Here is a 23,363-nt window from a genome sequence, read left to right on the forward strand (position 1 = left end):
GGAGCAATGAGAAAGCAAAACGTCCGCGATAGGGATGTAAAAGATACTGAAATGTCACTGGCACCGGCACTTGCGGAGCAAACTCAGAATTCTTGACAGTCGGTGGTCCGCACGAAGGTCCCTGACCCTTCACTGGGCGCAGGTTGACGGCGGTCCTCCTCCGCACCTCCGCGGCGGAGGCCAGGGATCGTCGGACGAGTCCCGCTGCACGTCGGGAGGATCGCGGCGCGGCTCCTCTCCGGGCCTCACGTGCGTCGTGTGCGGGGACACGTCCAGCGGCAAGCACTACGGCATCCTCGCCTGCAACGGCTGCAGCGGCTTCTTCAAGCGTAGCGTCCGCCGGAAGCTCATCTACAGGTACGTAGGCGTGGGCGTCGAATTCGGTAACCCTTTCTCTCCCCCCGTTTCTCACGGGTAGTCGATGGAGTTAAATGTCCCCTCTACGACTGCGCCAGTTGATATTCCCTCTCTTGGATCTCGTAGAGGGAAATTGGGTTGAAGATGATTGTTGTAGGATGTTTGACGTCTTGCAGATTCGAATTGCTCAATCACATTGCTAGAGGACACATCTGGAGAGGTTAACATTTTATAACAATTAAAAGCACAAAGGAAGATACAAGCAAGGAGAAAACATATTTACACTTGACTGGCTCGTAGTTCTACGCGACGAAACCAGCCCTCGGTCCTGCCGAAACAGCTGGTTTTAAACCCTATGTCCCCGCCCTCGGTGGGGAGAATAACCAATCAGGTACTGTACAATATCCAATAACTTATTGGGGAAAGGAAAACATCACCAATCAGCAATTTGGAAAGGATAGCACAACCAATCAATGATTGGGGAAAGAAGGTAACTCATTGCGACACCGTACACATATGTACACTTTCTACCATCACGATTTCGGATAATTATGCTTTCCTGCTGCGAGCTTCGCGAACACTCACTTTCCCAACGTCCGGTTGCCCCAAGTTCAAGGCAAGCCACTTCCACCCATCTGTTCCGCATCGTCGCTCCTCATGCCTGAAGCTAGCGTGGCAATATCCTGTTGACCGCGCTTCAAGCTGTCAAAGCATGCCGCTGCAGACATGGTACCAAAGCCACGCACTGTGACGCGTCGGCCTCATCGCAAGCAAGTGCACACAGGATGCGACCTAAAGAATCTGTCCCTGTCGGGAGTTTGACCTTTCCCGTAATCCTCCGCCATCCGGCGCCCCCCCCCCCCCCCCCCCCCGTACTTCGCTGGGTTGAGCTCACCCCCTTCTGTGCGGTTGTGCGGAGGGTCCAAGAAAGAACGTAATGGGCATTCCACTAACTCGAACCGGATGCGGCAAACGACGTACAGCACCGCGAACTTCACTGATGGGTTTCTTCAAAATATTATGAAAGAGTTGGACTTACTGCTGTGTGTATGTAGTTCTCTTCGTTCATGGGTATAATCCTCGATTTCAGCCGATTCTAAGAACCCTTAGCAGACTCCTTAGCAATAGGGCTTAACCTGATTCCTGCCCGAAACAGGGTTTAATTTGCCAGAGCATAAAATCCAACGCACCGCACTGAAAGTAGCTAACGCCTTCTGCTTATTCTACGAAGCGATGTTCGAACTCTTGATGAATTGACCTCTTTTATTGTATGATATCCACGGCACGGTTTCATTTGTGGATAAGTATTAAAAGTAAGTTTTTGGAATCGAAAGGACAGACCACAGGTACTGACGGCGTATTTTATTAGGATCGGTTTATCAGTCACTACCCACGCTAATTATTTCCTGCTCCGGGGCTATTGAACTTTTGGAATGGCTGCTGTGACATTGAATCGGTAATGTACAAAGGCAGGGAAGGTCTAGCACAGAGTCATAAATGCTCCACGCTGGGTTGGTAATGTACGTGACGCAGTAATTACAAGTGAGAAAAAATATCCTATTTGGTAAACACTCTCTTGCCGCAAGGTGCCATTTCGGGACGGTTATGAAAGTAGTGAATAGTGCGTTAATGACCCGAAAGTAATCCGAACTTTTGGTTTAATAACCGATGTCTACGTGATTTCTAGCTTAAAGAATACCACCAGATTTTTCCTTTGTGTTCTCAGAACAAATTTATAAAATATAAGGGTCCTATATATAGGCGTAGATCAGGATAAGCCATGACTGGAAACTAGACCAATCAGGGATTAACGCAAGAACATCAGGCTGGTTAAAGTCTCGGAAGATGAGAGTAGGATGCTTTTGTTGACCGCAGTAGGCGTAGGACAAGGTTAATTGGACATCAGTAAGTGAGGACATCGCCCCACATAATGACGTAACCTGACAATGGTTGTGATGAAGATCACCATGACTGCACGTGTTTCAGCTTTGTAGCAGAGTCATTGGACCAGACAGGCATGGAGTGACGCGATAATTGCATCAAAGACATGGATAATGAGTCGTAATTCTGGTTTGTAATCTCCAGCTGTCGACCAATAGCGCACTTGGTGGTGCACACTTGATGCCGACGTGCTAGAAGCCCAGGATGACAGCGCCATACAGCCGCCTGCATACTATCTCGGGCTGCGTACTGTCTAACTTTCGGCCTGTGCCTGGTCCGACGCTGTCAGTGATGTTCGCTTGCGTGGCGCAGGTGTCAGGCCGGCACTGGTCGCTGCCTGGTGGACAAGGCTCACCGGAACCAGTGCCAGGCGTGCCGTCTCAAGAAGTGCCTCCAGATGGGCATGAACAAGGACGGTGAGCGCTCTTTTTTTTTCTTCCAAAATAGGAGCGGGTTTATGGAAGGGGAGTGGCAGTCTTCCCCTCCCCACGCGAGAAATTTCGCATACGAAAACAGTGCCAAAGCCCACTTTTCCACCAAAAGAGCCTGAAAGATACACAGCGTGCAAGCTGGTGACAACCGCATTTTGCTACACTTTCTGACACGTGTCGCACATGCAGTTCTCGGCCAGGGAACTCGAGTCGACCGGCTTCGCATAAAAGTTTACGCGTTTATGTGATACGGCCTACTGGCTCGTGTCGCTTTTAGTCGTCTTTATAGATGTTGCATTAAAAAAAAAAAAGGGTTCTATACTCCGTTTCATACACAGCAGGCAACGCTGCCAAAGCTAACGCGCCTGTTCACGCAGGTTTAGTCCGCACGCAAAAAGTAGTTCGCATACAACCAAAACAAACACAAACATATTTCGTAGCGACAAATCTTAAGTGCCGTGACTGGCACCTCCTGGCATCGTGACTGGCATCGTCGAGGTTTCGAGAAGCAAGAAGTACACGAGGCGGTATGATACGCGGTTGGTAGGGCGAGTCACTTCTACTAAATCCGCGCCCAAAAAAGTAGTTCACATTCCGTGAAAATTATAGCCAGAGAGCCCGAACACTGGGCGCTTCACAGCTTCGACCATGATTTTCAATGCTACTACATCGTTTTATACCGCTCTTTGCATTCGTCCAAACAATGACTGGAGTTTCGAGAAGAACGAGTGATATGCGGCGGAGTAATATAGTTTCAATGACGCACTATTTCAGCAACCTCCGTAGCGTTGCCTGCTAAGTATGAAACGGAGTATAAGTAATTCGAGATGTCTTCGTCTCTTCAGATTTTTTACTTGTTTACACCGTCATTATTCTTTTGTGAAGCCTCAAGAAACACCATTTGGGAAATAGCAAAGAATGGGGATATGCCCATGACACGCTTAGAAGACACGGAGGCATGAAGTAGAAAGCAACAGCGACTAAGTTGATGATGGCTTCAAGACATAACAGCCCTGCATACAGAAATGTATTTCTCCGGCAAGGAACGGCTCGAAAGCCAGATATGTATAAGTATAGCTTTCGCAACAAAAAGTGCATTAACTTTTTTTCCTTATCTTGAGTACAGACGTCAGTCATCTTTTATGCCTTATTTAATCCGAAAGCCGAGCGTGGTAGCCCAGGTCAGCACCTCCTATATCTCTTTCTGCGCACTACCAAGTTAATATCAACAACCGCTCCGGACGGATGCGTTTAACCTTCTCCAAGCACGCACGTCTACGTACGGCCGGGAGTCATCACAAACTTATTTCCAACAGCACCCCGCGGGAGAGGCCCGCTTTTTGTCTTTTTGTGCTTCCACTTGGTCGGTCGCTGTCCCCCTGTTCCTAACACGCCCCGTGCCCACTTCGACAGACCGAACATGCGCGCCGGCCGTGGGGTTGATAGAAGAGAGTTTGCAGAGCGCTTTACGGCACGTTGAACGGCGCTGTCGGGGTTAGTGCAGCCGCGTCGTTTAATGAGGTTAGAGGTCGGTAGGCCCCACCGCGCTCTCTGTTCTCGAGAGCGGAGAGCGGGGTTTAGTTTGCGAGGTGCGGCGGCGGGAGTGGTTGTGAATCGAGGGATACGGTCGGTTCGGTGTCGTGATTGGATTTGCTTCGTCGGCCCCAACACATTGGAGGCGAGGGGGCGCTGCGGGCGTGATGGCGTGTAGCACTTGCGCGGTACCTGAAAAGAGCTGGTGGGCAGAGAGGCTTTTAAGACAATCTCAGCTCCTATTGACACCGCCATAGTCATTGAATTAACCTTAACCATCGAGTACTATAGGACCTCCTGCGACAGATCAGACAGGGGGGAGGGGTTCGGAGCGGAGAGTGTGGGTAAAACGTAATCTGATTACAATGCCAAATGAATTGGTTATCTTGTTTTCACCTGGCGCGGGAATTTCGTCACGACCACGAGTGATTGCGGAAAATTTGAGTCCAAAGCGGTAAAACGTGTTGTGAGCGTGTTTTCATAGCAGGGGTGGCTTTGAGGGTCGCTCTTAGGGCAGTCTGTCCCATTTGACCGATCTATTTCTTGGAGTTTTTTGCCGAACAAAATAGAATTCAGCATGGTTTTTCTGTGAAAATCAGGCCCTGTTTGGTAGCACGTTTATTGCATGACGCTAGTCTTTGTGCATTGAACCTCATCATGCTCTGCATATCTTGGACGTTATTCTGCGCGTCACTTAGTCCGGCGAGGGACCAAAAACATGGTGACATCATTCACTCTTGGCTAGAACAGTGTGTGCATGGTTAGTGTTTGGCACAATTTCCCGGTACAAAGCTTTCAAACAGCGTTTTACACAATATCAAGCACGGGAGCTACATATCATGCAAGCCAGCAATTTGTATATAAAACTGCTATCTGTGTACTAATTCTACTGATGCGGATAGCATTTGAATTCACCATTTTGCGTTAATAATTTTTTTTGTTAATTATTTCCATATGTTTTTGGTTTCAGCGTCTGTGTGTGTGTGTGTGTGTGTGTGTGTGTGTGTGTGTGTGTGTGTGTGTGTGTGTGTGTGTGTGTGTGTGTGTGTGTGTGTGTGTGTGTGTGTGTGTGTGTGTGTGTGTGAAGCGAAAGTGAGCAAGAACTTTCTCGACGCCATTGTTTATTATCCAGCATTAGCCCTGTAGCTGCATAGACCGTTTTCCCGAGCGGTTCCGCTTTTTTCTTTCGCTCTGCCACCATTCGTCCGATCGGGAGGCGGCGTGGCAGAGGCGACATCTGTCGGTGCGTGCGAGAGACGCTCGCGTGTGTGTTGCACCAGGTGCATCTCCCCTTCCTTTTCCCCCCGCAGCGGTACAGAACGAGCGGCAGCCGCGCAACACGGCCACCATCCGGCCCGAGTCGCTGGCCGACTCCGAGCGACTGCTGCGCGAGGGCGCAGCCGTGGGCGTGTTCCCTCACGCGCCCAGCGCCGCGGCAGCGGCTGCGGCGGCAGCGGCCGCGGCCGCCCGCTACCTGGCGCTGGACAGGGCGGCCGCAGCGTCGCAGCAGCCGCGGGACCTGCATCACCGGCCCGCCAAGTACGAGCGCCGGGACGACGCGCCCACCAAGGAAGGTAGGTAAACCTCACCTTTAGTGCGAACACCGCGTCACCTACCCCGCGTGCCCGCTTATATGCAGTAACCTAACACTTGAGCGAACTTCAGGACACTTTAGGGCACTCTTCGCTTGGGTGACAGTTTGCTTAAATGGAATAGCCACTTAGTGGCTTATTTTGATGAATCGAGGTAAACATCAAGCACGAAACTGTCTCTATAGGCATTTCTTTCACTATAATGAGGAATTTGAATTTTTTGGCAACATTTAATAATGTGCTGAAGTGACATTCAGTGTTGCAGCCGTGGTGAACTCAGCGCGTTTGCTAGTGCTTGTATGCAGGTTTTCTGGTACAGATGGCCGCTGGTCGGATAAGGCTTTAAACTTCTCGAGACCCATTATCGTGCGTCAGTTGCTGAAATTTTCGTGAGAGGCAATTTTCCTAGATTACGCTATTTAGGCAGTATGTATGCGGTTGCTGCTCAGGCTAAAAGCCTACAAGGTTCAAGACTACAAGCTAGAAGCCTACAAGTCTAGTCGTACCTACCTAAAGCACATACAGGGTGATTTTTTTGAACGTTATAGATTTTTACTTTAAAAATGTGAGAGATACGCCAGTGAGGTCTGTGCAGGTTGATTCTACAGCAAGGCGGACATTATGTAAGTGCATGATATAGCTAAATAATTAGGCGAATAATATAAACTAAAAACTCCAATCCACTTTTTCATTTTCGATTGTAGGAGCCAAGGTTACATTGCGAAATTATAGGGCGTCAACACTGACGGTCAGCGCAGTATTTGAATTTCTTAATCGACAATGTGGTTCGAAATGTCGAACACCAGAAGTAAGCATTTGAAAGCTCGTTAGTTGTCTTTCCTGCGTGTCACATTTGTAAAACTGCGTCGCTGCATATAGTACCATCGCCGAAATCACGTTAACTACGTGTATACCTTGTAAAATACACAAACGGCGTCTGTACTTGCCGCATTAGATACGCGAGCTCTGCCATATCTGCCTTGGCCATATTGAAGTAAGCCCTGCGGAGTGGTACGTCAGGCAGCTCGCAAGGGCAGGAGGCAAGCACTTTGAAGGAATGTCTGTTTTTACTACTTCTTCTACTTTTACTTCTACTTTTACTACTTCTGTTGCCCCTGGTTGCTTTTTTTTCTCATGTGCGTGTTTCGCTTTTTTCCTCTATTTTCGTGTCTGATGTTATTTTAACTCCGTTTTGTATAAATTTCGTGTTCCTTTCTTGTATTTGACTTGTACCGCGTTCTTGTACCGATATTACGGTTTTTCCATCTGTATATACCTTTTTTTCGATTTGCCCCCCTCACCCAATGCTCTTCGGGGCCTGTGAGGTACTAATAAATAAATAAATAAATAAATTAGCAAAGCACAAATGAGCGAGTAGCGTCTAAGTTGCATTGGTTTCCTTCCTCTCATTGTTGCGTTTGCGTGTAAATCTAGATGCATGTCCAAACAGTACGTCAGAACCTTAGCTATAATTCGATGTTTTTTGCAGATGAAGTTAGAACTCAAGAGCAGCAAATTCTCCTGCATTTAATAGGCCTCTCGCTAACCGCCCACATTAGCTAGTTGTAAAATATCTGCCAGATTAATCACGAAGGTTATACTCGCTTGAATGTTATACCCAAAGCATGATGACCTACTGTGCACGTCCTTAGCACTCAGAGACCACGTCCGTGTACCATTAATATTTACTGCGGTGGTGGTGGTGTAAATGTACAGGCGGGGTTAGCCTTACAGTGGCCTGTCGGCAATTACTCCGCCTGAACCGCGTCCGTATACACCATTGTGATCGCTGCATCAAGCAGATGGATCACTAAGGCTTCTGCTCCATCACTTGACGCAGTCAATCTTAATGGACCACGTCCGTACACCATCAAGATTTATTGCATCTAGTAGATGGATCAGCATTCTTTATCGACGCCAGCCATTAAGCAACTGACACTGTCCATGCTCCACTTCGAATATTGGGACCGTACTCACGTCTATACGGATGGATCAGTAACCTCTACTAGTTCTGCTTGCGCTGTGGTCGTTCCTGCGCGACAGACTCAAATTCACCAACAAATTTCGCATCGGACTACCTCTACTGGAGCAGAGTTGGCCGCACTTCTTGCGGCGGTACAGTATATCTCACAACAATCACCTCAAAAATGGGCTGTTTTATGTGATTCAAAAGCTGTCCTACAATGTCTTCAATCTGCCTTGAGACATAGCGACCATGAGCAACTTATAGCGGAGATACGATATCTGCATCACCAGGCAATCGAACAAGACCATGAAATCATCTTCCAGTGGGTACCAGGCCATAGCGGCATTGTTGGTAACGCCTTAGCTGACGATGCTGCTCGATCGGCTCACGAGACAACCAACACTGTCCGCATACCACTGACAAGAGCTGACGCAGCAAGGCACCTTCAACTGCTCGCCCGAAACCTGACTGTAACGTCGTGGTCTGCCCCTGGAGGTTGGACACCCCGCTCGCATCACTTCAACCTCTTGCTCCAACATCATATACCATTCGGCCTCCCCCGCAGTGATACTACGCTGTTGTGCCGCCTGTGGCTGGGAGTGGCGTTCACAAACGCCTATTCCCATCTCATCTCAATGGCTGACTCTCCTGCGTGTGGCCAGTGTGGTTGTGACGAGACGATCAGCCACCTCCTCTGTGACTGCCCTCGTTTTGAGCGAGAGCGCGGTTGCCTAGTTGCTTCTCTGCTCCGCTTGGACTCGCGTCCTTTAACAGAGTCTAACGTTCTGGGGCCTTGGACACAACCTTCCAGACAACGGAAAGCGGTGAAAGCGCTCCTGAATTTCCTAAGGGACTCGGGGTTGCATTCCCGCCTATAATCTTCAGTTTTCAGTTTTCCCGCCTATAATCTTCAGTTTTCAGTGCGCGCCCTCTGTCCCTGTGACATAGTGGTCGCTGGTCACTTAGAAGACTCATTTCCTTGCCGCTCTTTTTTCCTTTTTTCCCCTTTGTTCCCCTCCCCAAGTGTAGGGTAGCCAACTGGGCATCGCCTGGTTAACCTCCCTGCCTTTCCGTCCTTTTCTCTCTCTCTCTTTTTATACTCGAATATTACGATGCCAGTAGAGCGCCAATAACAGTGTGCACGGATGTTTCCTGGCGTGCAGAGGACACGTCCGTGTCGGGCGGCTGCCGGGACGACCTGGGCAATGGCGGCGGGGTGGGCGAGTCGGCCGTGAGCGCAGTGACGGGCAACGGCGCCCGGCGCTCCCCGCTGAATCTGCTGCCGCCGCCCCTGCTGTGCCAGCAGCCGCAGCAGCAGGGGCCCATGCCGGGCTACGGGGAGTTTCCCCTCTACCCCGTGGCCCAGGAGAGCGTGTACGAAACCTCGGCGCGGCTCCTCTTCATGGCCGTCAAGTGGGCCAAGAACCTGCCCTCCTTCTCTAACCTGCCCTTCAGGGACCAGGCATGTATACCTATACGCACACGTCTTTATGTACTCAGTGCGGAGACTTAGACAATTTGTTTAGACATTACAAAGACAAATCAGCGACTATTGTCTATAAAGTTTATAATGTCTGCTGACAACTCTCGTATATTGGTTATAGAATGTACAGGGGTGGTCAAAAGTTCCCAGGCCACAGGATCTACTTTTTATAAGTATATCTTGGCACTTCAAACGTGGATAAATCTATCGAGGCTTTCAGTGGTTAGAACGATACTTCTTCTACACGCTACTGATATTTTGAGCTTCGTGGGTATCATAACTACCCGACTATACCGCTCAAAAACAGATCACATGGCCTGCGAACTTTTGACCCACCCTGTACATAGGTGTCGAAAAGGCAGAAATAATTTTATAATTGAAATTAACTGCGTTGACAGTCTATGTATGATGATTAGATGAAATGAAATTGGTCTCTCTACCGACTTGCACTCGCGAATAATGTATAGATTACCCAAAGAAAAAAGAAAATGTTGATAAGATGGCAACAAAGATTTAAAAGAAATCTGTATCCAGTCCATGGGCCACTTTCGTACGGGATATCCATGATGCACATAAAGCCCTATAGACACACGTGTGTGATGATCCAGCAGACAGACATTGTGCATGCGGGAATAGGATTAATTACGATAAGAAAGGAAACAAAATGACCAATACATAAAAGAGGGCATCATGCATAGGTGCCGCTATTAGTCCTAACGCTGACGCCAGCCGGTAGACGGATCGTTCAGGGAGAGCAAATGCCCTGATGAGAAGAATCCTGTTGAATCAGGATATTGCTCTGGGATAGTTGGTTCATTGCTATCAACAGATTAATCCAGCGCGAAGGAAGAAAAAATTAGCTGTGGCTTAGCTCTGGTTAAGCCTGAGTGATTGCGAAAGCAATAGCTCCCTGGCTGCGCTTGGCTCTGCTGGTGGTTTGGCATGGCTTCGCCTTTTGTGCAACTAAAGGATTTACTCTGGACACAACATGGTTTCGAACGCCGCCGGGCTCGCCATTCTGCGGCATAGGCACGTTGCTTAGCCAACCGCTCTTGCCTTTCTTCATCTGTCTCCTAGGCACGGCGCCGGCGTTTGCGCGCAGCACGTCGCTCCAGCGACGCCTTGTACAACATGGAGGAAAAAAAACTAAGGAGGGAGCGTGACGTCACGCGGCCAGAGTTCGCAAGCCGAGTGTTTTGAAGTCGTTTTCTCCCTCAGTTTTTCGCTCTCCGAGGCACTCCTTTATATTTTGATTCTGGTATGTTTTAGTACGCGTATGCGCGAACCGCGGCGCGGGCGTCTACAGCAAGGACGTTGATCTACAGTTAGTCTGCCGCGCTAATCGGCGCATGCGCGCGCGCAGCGGGGCTAGACTTCACCGCACGCTATCACATGGTGCGATCACGGGGGGGGACACACTCTTTTTTTGCTATATCTTTACTTGTTTAGACCAGGCTTCAAGGTTGTCGCCGGACGCTCCCTCCTCAGTTTTTTTCCCTCCATGTTGTACAGCTCCTCAGACATGACTAAGCGGAGCGCGCCTGCGGCGCCCCGTGTATCCTCTCCTAGCAAGCGCCCTCACGCGGCGGGCCGAGGAGGCCGTCACGTGGTAGCCGCCGCACCGAGCGAAGGAACGACTACGACCGAAGAGACGAATTGGGGCCCCTGCTCTCCTATGGTCGTGACGTCACGCTATCACGTGGTCGTGCCACGTGACAGCGAAGGAACGACCTCCGCCGACGGCAGAAAAGTGATAGCAATATTGCTTTCGCAATAAAAACACAAAAGAGAACACACAACACAGGACGGGCGCTGCCTGTGTGTTTAGTGTTCTTGTTCCTCCCGCGCCCATCCTGTGTTGCGTATTCTCTTTTGCGTTCTTCTTCCTTCGCGCTGGATTAATCTGCTCAGAGTCAAGGAACTCGTCGCAGATGCCATTTCAAAGTGGCAATCCCACTCACACGCTCTCGGCGCGCAGGTGATCATCCTGGAAGAGACGTGGTCCGAGCTCTTCCTGCTGTGCGCCATCCAGTGGTGCCTGCCACTGGAGGCGAGCCCGCTGTTCAGCCCCGCCGAGCACGCTGCGCTGGCGCTGCACAGCAGCAACAACAGCAACGGCGGCGCAGGGGCCCAGCACCAGGGCCGCGAGGGCGGACACCACAACGCCAAGGCGCCGCTGACCGACGTGCGCATCCTGCAGGAGGTGCTGGCGCGCTTCCGGGCCATCGGCGTCGACCCCGCCGAGTTCGCCTGCCTCAAGGCCATACTGCTCTTCAAGGCCGGTTAGTGTCGCTGCGCGACTAGCACTTGCTGCAACCACCCCGTTTAGAAACACAAGGCCTCCCGGACAGGTTTTAGACGCAGTAGCATTTCTGAGCATGTGCTTACAGTTTCAGTCGATTTGAATGGACAGTAGACCGGCCGCTGTGGCTTCTGTAGGACAAGCAGAGAATGATTGTGAAGAGATTTGCGCTTCAAAAAATAAACGCCATGGATATGAGATTGTTTATTTCACTCAACAGAAAGGGTACAGTCAGGCCGGAATGAAACGCGAACACGCATATGTCATACCTTTCTGTTTTGCAGCGAGATATTCCTTTACAACCTATTTTCGATTATGCATTTCAGTAGGCCCTTTACCCAGGCACATGAGTCAGGCTAGTTGTACACTTCAGCTGAAAGTAGGCAGGTAAAATATTTTGTTTTCTTGACATGCTCTGTTCGCGTTTCATTCCGGCCTGACTGTACACTTATTACACAAATTTGGTTGGTTTTCATGCTCTTCGAAAACGCACCTGTAGTCGCAGATAAAATATTTTCATTTGGTAAAGTAATGAAAGCTTTGTCATCGACGCTTCCAGTCATTTTGTCATTCAGCGCCCGCTAAGAACGAAGACTACCGGCGTTCTATAAAATGACGGTGATGTGGTGAAACTCGCGGTGAGGTCTTTACATTCCGAGATGGTGCCACAGACTCATCGCACACAGAATAGAGAGAGCGTATCTTATCGGTGCTGCACACATACTAGTAAATATATGTATGCAGTCCGCGCGTCTGGTTTTTGATACTAGTGCGTTTCATATTCCGTCTTCGCCATTGCGTCGAAGCGTTAACATCTCGCTGTTCACTCATTCGTTGCTCGCTGATGAAAGGTATTTTCAGCCAATCACAAAACAACATCAGAGTTGAATAAAGTTGACCTAATTCGTGGGTCACACTGTGTGCTAAAGATTGCTAAAGAAAGCATAGAAGGCTTCTAGCAGTCAGGTATGCTGGGTATTAACGATGAAGTTACCCAGTAATATCGGGCGAGTATTTTCATTTTACTTTTCGTTTCTCAGAGTGGTTCTTTTGGGGTTCCTCCACTTGTACTGTCGTGGACACCGGTCTCCTTCACGGACGGGTAAATATAAAACAGACGGAGAAGAATAGTAACAAAAGGCTGTACCAGCTAGGTGCGCACTAAAACTTAGTCTTCCCTTTCTAGTTGTTACACATACAGCGATTAAAGAAGCCTTCGAGGAAAGAAATAATTTCTCTCGATTGAACTTCAAATACCGTCCGAAAATCAGATCGTGGCTTTCAAAAGCATGTTAATGAATGAATTCAGCTTCGGTTTGTCGTCTTTGCTTTTGCAATGGCTTTGTATGTTCTTCCATTGCTGGTAACTTGTGTGCATGGGAGCTTCATCCCCGACATCTCCGCCGCCTGCAGATTCCCGTGGCCTCAAGGACGCGCACCAGGTGGAGGCCCTGCAGGACCAGGCGCAGCTCATGCTGCAGCAGCACGTCAAGACGCAGCACCCGACGCACCCGGTCAGGTAGGGGCAATTAACACTCACCTATACGGCAGAGCTCCTAGGTTGACTTGAATAGGTATTGCTCTGACTTGTTTTGCGCAGGGGAAGGATGGTAAAAAAATCTTGTTTTCGTTTTCTACAGCAGTAGTTCACTAGTTTTTATTTATTTATTTATTTAGACATACTGCACGCCATTGTCTTGGCTCAAGCAGGATGGGCATACAAATGTAGAATACAACAAGAAGAACATATACAGGGTCTTGAATATTTGGGGGCTGGGTTTTAAAAAATTTCTATGCAAAATCTACTACCCCATTCGAGCTGAAATAACGTTCACAAAGTAGTAAAATGTGGTCTACGTTATCTGATAAGTGATTCAACATCGGTCCTTGCCTAGATTTCTCGGAATGGCCGGAAAACTGCCCTCGGCGGCGTGCAGAATTTTCGCAGAAGAGAGTCGAGAAGCTGCGTTGACATGGTGCGCCATCTGTCGATCTGCACCTTCGAAGCAAGCGCGCCAACGACCTTGCCGGAGATGGCGGTTGCCTCGCCGCTCGACAGATGGCGCACCATGTCAACGCTGCCTCTCGACTCTCTTTTGCGAAAATTGTGCACGACGCCGAGAGCAGTTTTCCGGCCATTCCGAGAAATCTAGGCAAGGACCGATGTTGAATCACTTATCAGATAACGTAGACTACATTTTACTACTTTGTGAACGTTATTTCAGCTCGAATGGGGTAGTAGATTTTGCATAGGAATTTTTTAAAACCCGGCCCCCAAATATTCAAGACCCTGTACAATGCCAAAAAGAACACATGGGAAACAACACATTTCTTAAAAGAACAACTATATGAGAAAACTAATATTGGGTAATAAATGGCAACAACACATCTCATCTTGAAAAATTTAGCGCGACACACAAGGACAGAAAGAGTAGACGACACGAGCGCTGACTAACAACTGGAAGTTTATTCGAAAACACGTAGAATTTCAAGATGTATGTTAACCAACTCGCCCAATCTGCAGTATTGTTAAATTACACATCTCATGTATGATAAGAATGCGAAATACATGACAAACAACTCTTTTTGAAGTAAAACAGGGTATGTTAAGTATGCAAAATATGGCTTTCTAGTTCTTTCACAAAATCTTTGCTCTTAAAAATGTTGCGCGGTAAAGAATTCCATTCAGTGATCGGGCGGGAGAAAAACTATATTTAAGTGTGTTAGTGCGAGCGAAGATTGGGGCTAAAGATTGTTCGTGATTATGCCGTGTTGTCCTACTAGCATGTTTAACAGATTCTGGTAAGGGTAACTTGATCTTTCCGGAAAGACCGTTATAAAGAAATGTAAGACGGCTAACTTTCCTTCGCGCTGCTAATGTAGGTATATTATTGAGTTTCATTAAATTAGAAGGGTAGTCTAAGCGCTTATATTTTCCAAAAATAAAATAAATCTAACTGCTTTTCTGGGAACCTTTTCAAGCTGCATAATATCTTTTTTACAGTGAGGGTCCCATACAACAGAGGCATGTTCTAGTTTCGACCTTATGCATGCATTATAAGCTAGAATCTTTGTACAAGTTGGTGCACTTCTGAGTTTTCTTTTCGGGAACCGCAGCTTTCTAAGAGCGGCTACACAAATATCGTTTATATGCTCGGACCAGGTTAGCTTGTTAGTCAGTGTAACACGAAAGTATTTATACTTATCAACTACTGAAATAGTTTGGTTTGGTTTATTGGGGTTTAACTTCCCAAAGCGACTCAGGACGCCGTGGTGAAGGGCTCCGGAAATTTGGACCACCTGGGGTTCTTTAACGTGCACTGACATCGCACAGTACACGGGCCTCTAGAATTTTGCCTTCATCGAAATTCAGCCGCCGCAGCCGGGATCGAACCCGCGTCTTTCGGGTCTGCAGCCGGACGCCATAACCACTGAGCCACCGCGGCGGGACTACTTAAATAGGCCTGTTATAGAGCGAATATGTGAAAGTATTAATTGACTTTTTCCTAGTAACACGCAAAAGTACCGTTTTATCTGTGTTCAGCTCCATCCCCCAGCGATCACTCCATCGTGCTAATATTAGAATACAGTTCTGAAACAAAATATGATCGTTAGCAGAGGTTACTTCTTTGAAAAACAAGACAATCATCAGCAAACAGTCTTATAGATGCTTCACCGGGGATCACATCCACTAAATCATTAACATAGATAAGAAACAACAGCGACCCTAAAACACTTCCTTGTGGTACGCCTCAGGTAACAGGAAGCACACCAGATGCACAACTTCTTATTTCTACAAATTGGCTTCTATTGCGGAGGTATGCACTGACCCACTGAACAATAAAAGAAGGAAGACCAAGGCGTTCTAATTTATACAGTAGTTTACCGTGAGGCACTTTGTCGAGGGGCTTTGAAAAATCTAAAAACAGAATGTCTACCTGACCAGACACATCAAGCACACTCGATAAATCATCGAGTGTGCTTCATTCCTCTAGCACCTCTCGCATTCCTCTAGTATTCCTCTAGCATACATCCCTATAACACCTTATTAACGCTGCCAGGGGTTTCCCTAGGAATTGAAAGAGGGCGAGGGGGGTCTAAATTTCTAATTGGGCGGGGTAGGAGGGGGCGGTGTTGAGACTGGAGAAGTGGTAGCAACCTCTCGCGACCAGTCATTAAGTGAATTAACTGCCACCTGCCATGGTAGGCAGCTTGTTCACAGTCTGGCGGGCAGGTCGCGATGGCGTCACGAGTCCTGTGACGTAGGGGGCCCACCTGCTACCTAGGGGGGCCACCTAGAAAGAGGCTTCGGGCAAACAAATATCGGCCAAATCTGCAATTGGGCGTTATTACGCTACTAAAAAATGTTCGCTACGAATTGAGGAGGCACCTTGGGAAAAACGGTGGTGTGTGTAGGGAAATCTGAACGCTGCAACAGCGTGCACATGCTGTAGGACTAGATGTGCTTTATACATTTATGAATGTGGACAAGCAAGGAGCCAGGAAAAGCGATCGCCTTTTCTACTTTCTTGTACGTGTTAGTAATTGCGCTTTCGGAATTTTAAATGAGCACATTTGCGTTCTGCGTCTGCTTTGTGCTCATATCTCTTCATTCAGCGAGTAAAATGCCGCCCTTACTACGACAGGAGTGAATATACGGAAGCACAGCATTTCTCCACATGCATTATGTGCTTCTCCAACATGTGCATGACTTCGTTCGCCATGCACTGTAAACGAAAATCAAACAACGCGCGAATTTTCTCCCTGTCCGCATCAATGGCGCGCCCGCTGATAAACCTTTGCACCCCCCCTTCCTCCAGATTTGGCCGGCTACTGCTGATGCTTCCGTCGCTGCGTTACGTGCCGGCTGAGCGTGTGGAGGCCCTCTACTTCCAGCGCACCATCGGCAACACTCCCATGGAGAAGCTGCTGTGCGACATGTTCAAGTGCTGATCGCCGCGCACGCCGCCGCACTCCCGCGCCGTGCGATCAACGCGTCACCTGGTGTGCACTCCGTAAGTGCGCGGCTCACCCTTGCATCGAACGGAATGTCGTGGGCCGCAGTGTCAGCCTTAGAAGGATGCCATCGCTCGAGGATTCTTGTCTTACAGCGTCAAAGTGACAAGTTATGCGATGCACATCGGTGACTTATTCCTCATGCTCAAAGGTAAAAAAAAAATCAGACAACGGCGTTCGGCGTGGTACTGTGTCGGCAAAGGCAACAACTGTGAGGAAACTCCACAGAACACATTGTCAACTCGGGCTTATACAACGGAGCCTGAATACGTTGAAGTATTCTACAGTACGGTACAGTTCGTAAAATAGCGTGAATATTTTTGACGATGGTTGGAAAGTGTTTACACGCCTGAGTCGCTCAATGACACCAGGTGGACCTTAGTCCCTTCCACGTCTCCAGCATTAATGCGAAACCGGTAGTAAAATCCCTGTGGCCTTTCACAAATATACGTTTTTTAAGGCGAAAGCCTTTAATGTCTCATTGGTGCAAGCAGCAGTTGTCGACAGAAATGTCACGCTTTTCAATTAATCGAAACGGTCGTGACGTCACTCTGCGCGAATTTCAAACGGGGCCAATTGTACTTTGGCTAGTAACCATGCAACCAATTGAAGGGATCGTATAGTGATGCTCCAAGTGGGACTAAGCTTAGTTAATTGTTTAATTACCCAATTAGCCTAATTTTGATTTGTGATTTCGCCAGTGATTGCACAGTTATAAAGCACACAAAATGGAGAAGAACATGATCAATCTCTTTCGTTGTCTTAGCACGATAGACTTTACGCTCAGTTTTGTGTAACACGATGCGCTCGGTTGACTCCAAACCAGGCCGCTAACAATGAACGTCTAAAGCTATGTCTAAAGCTAACGTCTAAAGCTAAGCAATCAAGCTTAGTTCAATGTGCACCCTAGTGTATTTTAGCAGAGGTCGTTGAAAACAGTGAAACTTAAGCTTAAAAGCTATGTAAAATTAGAGCAATCATTACAATTAGAAGGCCGTATTCTCTGACAATTCCTTCATCATACTTTATGCTTTTCCTATTGGTCACTGTGGCTGTTGACGTACCGGCTGATCGATAGCAAGTAGCCTATGTCGTGCGTTTTGGCATGAAATGCGGCGCTGACCGCTGGCTGAAAGACAAAGTACGGATTTGAAGAAAGCATCGATATAGGTATACTGGGCCTGTGGCGTCTTCTCGTGTGGACGTTCGTGGCGGCCTCTAATTACCTGTGGGCTGTCTTTGTGGGCTCTGCGCGTTTTCATGTCTCCGATGTCTCCACGGTCAATTTGCTTTTGTTTTCAAAGTGCTAATACTGCCGACAAACAGCATTCGTTGGCTTGATTCTGAGGAGCTTAATCGGCTAAAATTTTTCATGGGTTCAGAATGTACCGTGGTTGCAAAAGTAAGTGGCTGTCCGATTGACTGACCGTTGGCGGTGAGAGAGCTTTAAGTAAGGTTCTAATTTTTCCTGTCATTTTCAAGTCGTAAAAGGGTGTTCTGTTCTCACTTCTTGCCCTATGCTGCATGAGCATCTTAACACGTTTAACTACGTGCATCTTGCTGCATTTAAGGGTTTTCCTGAATGTCATCTTCAGTGTTGCTAGCATGAGTATAATCTTGGCGTTCGGTCGCATATGCCAAGGTTAAGGGTTCGACCCAGGCCGCGACGGCAGCTTTTACAATAACAACCCCAGGTGGCCTAAGTTAATAACGGAGCCCTCGAATACGGAATCCCTCACGGTGAATGGTTCTATGCCGGACTTTATACCTCACAATTTGTAGAAGATACTTTAGTTTAATCCCATGCAACGTTTTCCCGTAGTTCATATCAACTTCCTTTTTGCAGGTTGACATGAATGTCCAGAGTGGGAAGCTCTTCTTCCTCGTGGAAAGAGACACTCCTGCGCCCATTTCTTGCCCGACGGTTTCGAGTTCACCCGTTCGACGCCAGAAGACACGCGGAACTTGTACAGATCATCCTCGCCTCCCCCTGTGATTGTTGCCTAGTCAAAGACGAACTGACTGCGCGGTTTGTGGATAGTGCGCACAGTACAAAGCGCATCGTATTGACCACTTTGCCCAGCCACCAGTGTTCGGTCGCACTGGAACAGGCCAAGCGCTAGTTACTCTCTCGTGTCGACTTGGCTGACTCAGAACATTGTGCCAAAAATTGTGTTCACATCACAACCTCGTATAGTGGGCACATGGGTGGGTGCTGCAGGCCCATTTCATGTGAAACAACAATGGAATTCAGGAGAAAAGAGACTAACTTCGGGAACGCCGAAACCCTGGAGCTGGTATGTAAATCAATGGAGATAAAACCGGTGCGAAATGCCAATCACTGATTTTCTATTCAGGTTGGTCAATAACTTTTAACCAATAAAGAGTATTAGTCTTTTCAGAAAAAAAAAGAAAGACGCATAAGGTTACGTATGTGTGCCGAAACCTGACCTGCAATAAGAAACAAACAGCACCTGGTTCTCGCTAATATACTTTTCAGAGAGCTTTTTAATATATAATATATATCATGGTGTTTTATGACTGAGCTGATTAACTTATTTTGACTGCCGTGTGTAGCATGTCTTACTTTCAGCTTTGACTTGTTATTCTCGGCGCACAAGTTCCCCCAGCGTTGCAATCTAATCAAGTCTCGTAAAGAATGCTGTGTGAACCGTGGACTTTTTTCGCTTCACTCGACTTTGTTTAATTCCTTTCAACTACTCCTTCATGTTACTGGCAAGCTTTTTCATCCGCTTCTCAGCGCTTCTCGCGGATGCTACTATTCTCTAAACACCGGGAGGACAGTACATCCACTAATTCTCTGGACAGACTACTGAGAACATGCGTCCAGTGCCAGGCGGTAATTCTTTACTGAGGTACACAGAGCTCATTCTGTACAGCGCTACGAGAAGGAGCGGCAAATGAGACATGAACAGATGGCTGCTTTCGCTCACCAACTGCAGCATGCCATATCATCTCCTGGAGGTACGATCGCTCTGTGCATGACTTAACACACACAATCCTCACGTCTAAAGTTAGCCATCTAGTGTCAGTCCAAATGCTACTGTTCTGCCGTGTTTGGCACTTTGTACCACAGTGCATTCAATTACTATAAACCTCAAACCACAGCATTCTGAGCGGGATCTGCTCAGGATATACGGAGCACGATTGAGCAGAGCTGTGCGGTTGACGTGTATACCAACTAGGACATTAGAACCGCGTACTGTAATCTGCCTCTTTGCCATCTGCGCTCCACAATTGGAGCGGCATTAAGCGAAGTATTGTGAGCCTCCAAGAACGAAATCACAAAGCGACGCAGCCGCTGCATGTGCTTGTTTTTCGTCCTGTTGTTTGAATTGCTGCTCCAGCTTACAATCTGCAGCGGAAGGTATTTGTAAGTGCGAGCAAAGGCGCTGAAATCGTCATGTGATGACCGCGAGGTCTCGTATTATACTTCAGGCCACAGATACCGAACTGTAACAACTAAACAGGCGTACGCCGTAGTTATATTTAGGTGTCCGTTAAAAAAAGCCTCCGAATGAAAAAAATAATCCAAATCTACCCAATGCAGTATTTGCACTAACTCTAGGTGCACCGATCGCTTGCACAGGCAAGAAATGTTTGTGACCGAAAGAGCAGTAAAAAACCGGATTTCATTTGTACCACACTAGGCCAGTGGGTCGGGGTGGAAATATACCTAACAGCAGTCAATACTTTATTTGTTGTACGCTTTCGGCGTATTAGAGTTGTGACGCGATACCATGGACTGCAGCTTCGTCGCAAGACCAGCAGCGAAGACTCTTGGAGCGTCTGCAGCACCGAAAGCGACAACCAACTTTGACAATAACATTACATTATCCATATTATGCGTTTACTGTCCTGCTTCCTTTTTGTAATCCTTTACTGTTGAATCTCTATCTGTGAGCATGGCGCCTTGAGGAAGGGGTGCAGCCTTAGAGAATCAAGCTGTAGTATTAAATGAGTGAATTAGCATGATATAACACACCAATAAACGAGATATTAAAAATCAATACCCATTCCGGACAAGAAAATAATGAGGTTCACGAAAAAATGAAAATGCATTCAATGCTTCGCTTTTTGAGGCATTGAAGAATATGTCTATTTAGGGCAGGTAGTGACCGCTGATCCGGATCATGAGAGGGAAATAACTAGAAGAATAAGAATGGGGTGGAGCGCATATGGCAGGTTCTCTGAGATCATGCATGGCAGTTTACCAGTATCCCTCAAGCGAAAAGTATACAACAGCTGTATCTTACCGGTACTCACCTGTGGGGGAGAAAAGTGGGGGCTAACAAAGAGGGTTCAGCTTAAGTTAAGGACAACACAGCGAGCTATGGAAAGAAAAATGATAGGTGTAACGTTAAGAGATCGGAAGCTGGCGGAGGGGGTGAGGGAACAAACGCGGGTTTATGACATCCTAGTCGATATCAAGAGGAAGAAATGAGCTTGGACAGGGCATGTAATGCGAAGGCAAGATAACCGCTGGTCCTTTAGGGTAACGGAGTGGATTCCAAGAGAAGGAAAACGTAGCAGGGGGCGGCAGAAAGTTAGGTGGGCGGATGAGATTAAGAAGTTTTCCGGGGTACCTTGACCGCAACTGGCGAAGGTCAGGGTTAATTGGAGAGACATGGGAGAGGTCTTTGACCTCCAGTGAGCGTAGTCAGGCTGATGGTGATGATAACATGATGCAGAAAATGGGTTCATCTTGCTGTTGATCTAGAGGCAACGAATCCTGCCAGATTGACAGGTCATGGTCTCATTAAGATGAAAAAAAAGGGGAGGGGGGGGGGGGGGGGGGGCTTTAGGAGCGAAATCCTAAAGCAAGACCGCGATGCTCAAATCTGAAAGCTTAGCCTTTCTGACTAAACCGCCGTCAAATGGGCACATTCTATCTTGATCAATTCGATATGGATAAAATTCAATGCCAATCTGGCCCTGCAATCCGAGAAATTTAGTCCAGAACGACACCGACCCTGCTTGTCCCCAAGCCGGTTCCCGAGGCGCGATCGAGCACTGCTGTTTCCGTCGTTCTCAGTAAATATTCAGGTGGTAACTAAAACTCAATCGCGCAGAAATTTATTCAATAAAAATTATAAAATTTCAAAGGAAGTCAATTCTGTGTACACCCCGCCCCTGCTTTCGCAAAAGAGAACAAATGGCCAAGCGCAAATTCAACCTGACATGCCTGGATCGGTAGTAAGCTGTTTTGTGTGCGTTTGTGACAAACATGCTGTAGCTGTTTCACAGCCACAGAATTTATGTCAAAGCTGTTTACAGCGTAGGTGATGGCGTGTTTGCGGATTGAGCGTCAGCGGTGCTGGTGATGGCCTAACCAAGGTCACGCGATCACTCCCAGATCCCTACCTGCCCGGTGCTGCTGATCAGCTCGCTCTCCGACTCATGCTGTCATCACTCGCGTGACACCTTCAACGCCTTTTTAGCGGTTCTCAGAAGGCATGACGACGACGCTCGCCTTCGCCTCGTCTGTTCGCTCCTGCGACGGCCATGGGACCGAATACAGGCGCCAGCATGAAAAAATAACTGGAATCTATAACGTATTATCAAGTTTCATAATTATGACGCCAGATTTTTTTTTACTTTTACTTGACTGAAATCACATTTGATTGACGCCACTTTTACAGTTCTATGTACACGTAGCGCCATCTGGCATGTAGTAAGACGACTAGTCGATCGTGATCGAGTGGGAAACTTGAATGGGATCGGAATCTATCGGGATCGGAAGTACCCGAGTGACAGCCGTAGAGCATGGGCCAAGAGCTAACAGCGCCGCATCAACGCACGCTGGGTGGTCCATACGATTCACGTATAGATGAGTTATTGGGCTTCGGTTTCGTAGCTTGTGAAAAACGCGCTTAGCAACGGATGGAGTCTCCATACATAAAACTTTCCTTGGTTTCGGTTACTGTTGCCGTCCTTGATATAATGTTACTCTAAGTGCTTCCAAAAATACCTGTTACACTTTTGCTCTGTACGCGCCTTTCGCAAATAATGAAAAACAGTCGGCGCGTGTGAGTGACGGCGAAAGCAGATGTTGAGAGGTGTGGAGGGGACAGGAAAAGAAGCCTGCCGTCAGGTAAAAAGGAAAGAGGGGGGTAGGGTTACAGAATCATGGAACTGTACGCCATAGAACTTCAGCGAAGGTTAACAGAGGAAAAAAATGAGAGGGTTCAGTGGCAACTGGAATCAGGAAATATATCGTTAGGAAGCTGTAACTGAAATGAAGAAAGGAAAAAAAAATAAGAGAGGAAAAAGCAAGAAAAGAACAAAAGTATCAAAGGAACAATAATAGAGAAAGAGAGCGTTGAGACCAGATTGGCGGCAATAGAGGCCAGTTCATAATTAAGATGGACACCACCACCACCACCCTGTTTTCTTCACTTCGCACGCAATTCAAAGATCCGCGCGTTTGGCCAAGAGATCCCTATTATGCTTAGCTAATATACTAAGGGAGCCAACAGTCAACGCTGTCATAACGAGCCCCTCATTCCGGTCCCTGCCCTTGTCTGCTCAATGCCTGAGCTAATTTGTCATATATATCAAAGGTATACATTTCGCCTGAAATACACTGCGGTGTACTCCAAATTACTTCCTACGATGGCTTTGATTATTTCAAAGCCCTTCCTCACAATTAGCTGCGCTAGGGAGCAGTGCTCCTACTTCGCTGACCTCAATCGCGCTGTGAGTGAAGCATATAGGGTTA

General features: G+C 47.7%; 1 protein-coding gene across 1 annotated transcript in view; it reads left to right on the forward strand.

The window, feature by feature from the left end:
- The window catches only part of LOC149341465 (photoreceptor-specific nuclear receptor-like), a 54,365-nt gene extending 33,881 nt beyond the window's left edge, over window positions 1–20,484 (forward strand). The window contains exons 3-10 of the mRNA XM_089543575.1: window positions 143–357; window positions 2,611–2,714; window positions 5,573–5,836; window positions 8,984–9,282; window positions 11,282–11,585; window positions 13,019–13,124; window positions 16,426–16,620; window positions 18,468–20,484. Of these exons, the coding sequence (XP_089399701.1) occupies window positions 143–357; window positions 2,611–2,714; window positions 5,573–5,836; window positions 8,984–9,282; window positions 11,282–11,585; window positions 13,019–13,124; window positions 16,426–16,558 (1,425 nt within the window). The 3' untranslated portion in view covers window positions 16,559–16,620; window positions 18,468–20,484. The remainder of the gene's footprint in view (window positions 1–142; window positions 358–2,610; window positions 2,715–5,572; window positions 5,837–8,983; window positions 9,283–11,281; window positions 11,586–13,018; window positions 13,125–16,425; window positions 16,621–18,467) is intronic.
- The last annotated feature ends 2,879 nt before the right edge of the window (window positions 20,485–23,363 follow it).

The sequence above is a fragment of the Amblyomma mixtum genome, chromosome 5 (genome assembly GCF_055824585.1).
Source record: "Amblyomma mixtum isolate Tamu chromosome 5, ASM5582458v1, whole genome shotgun sequence".
In the NCBI taxonomy this organism is placed as follows: domain Eukaryota; kingdom Metazoa; phylum Arthropoda; class Arachnida; order Ixodida; family Ixodidae; genus Amblyomma; species Amblyomma mixtum.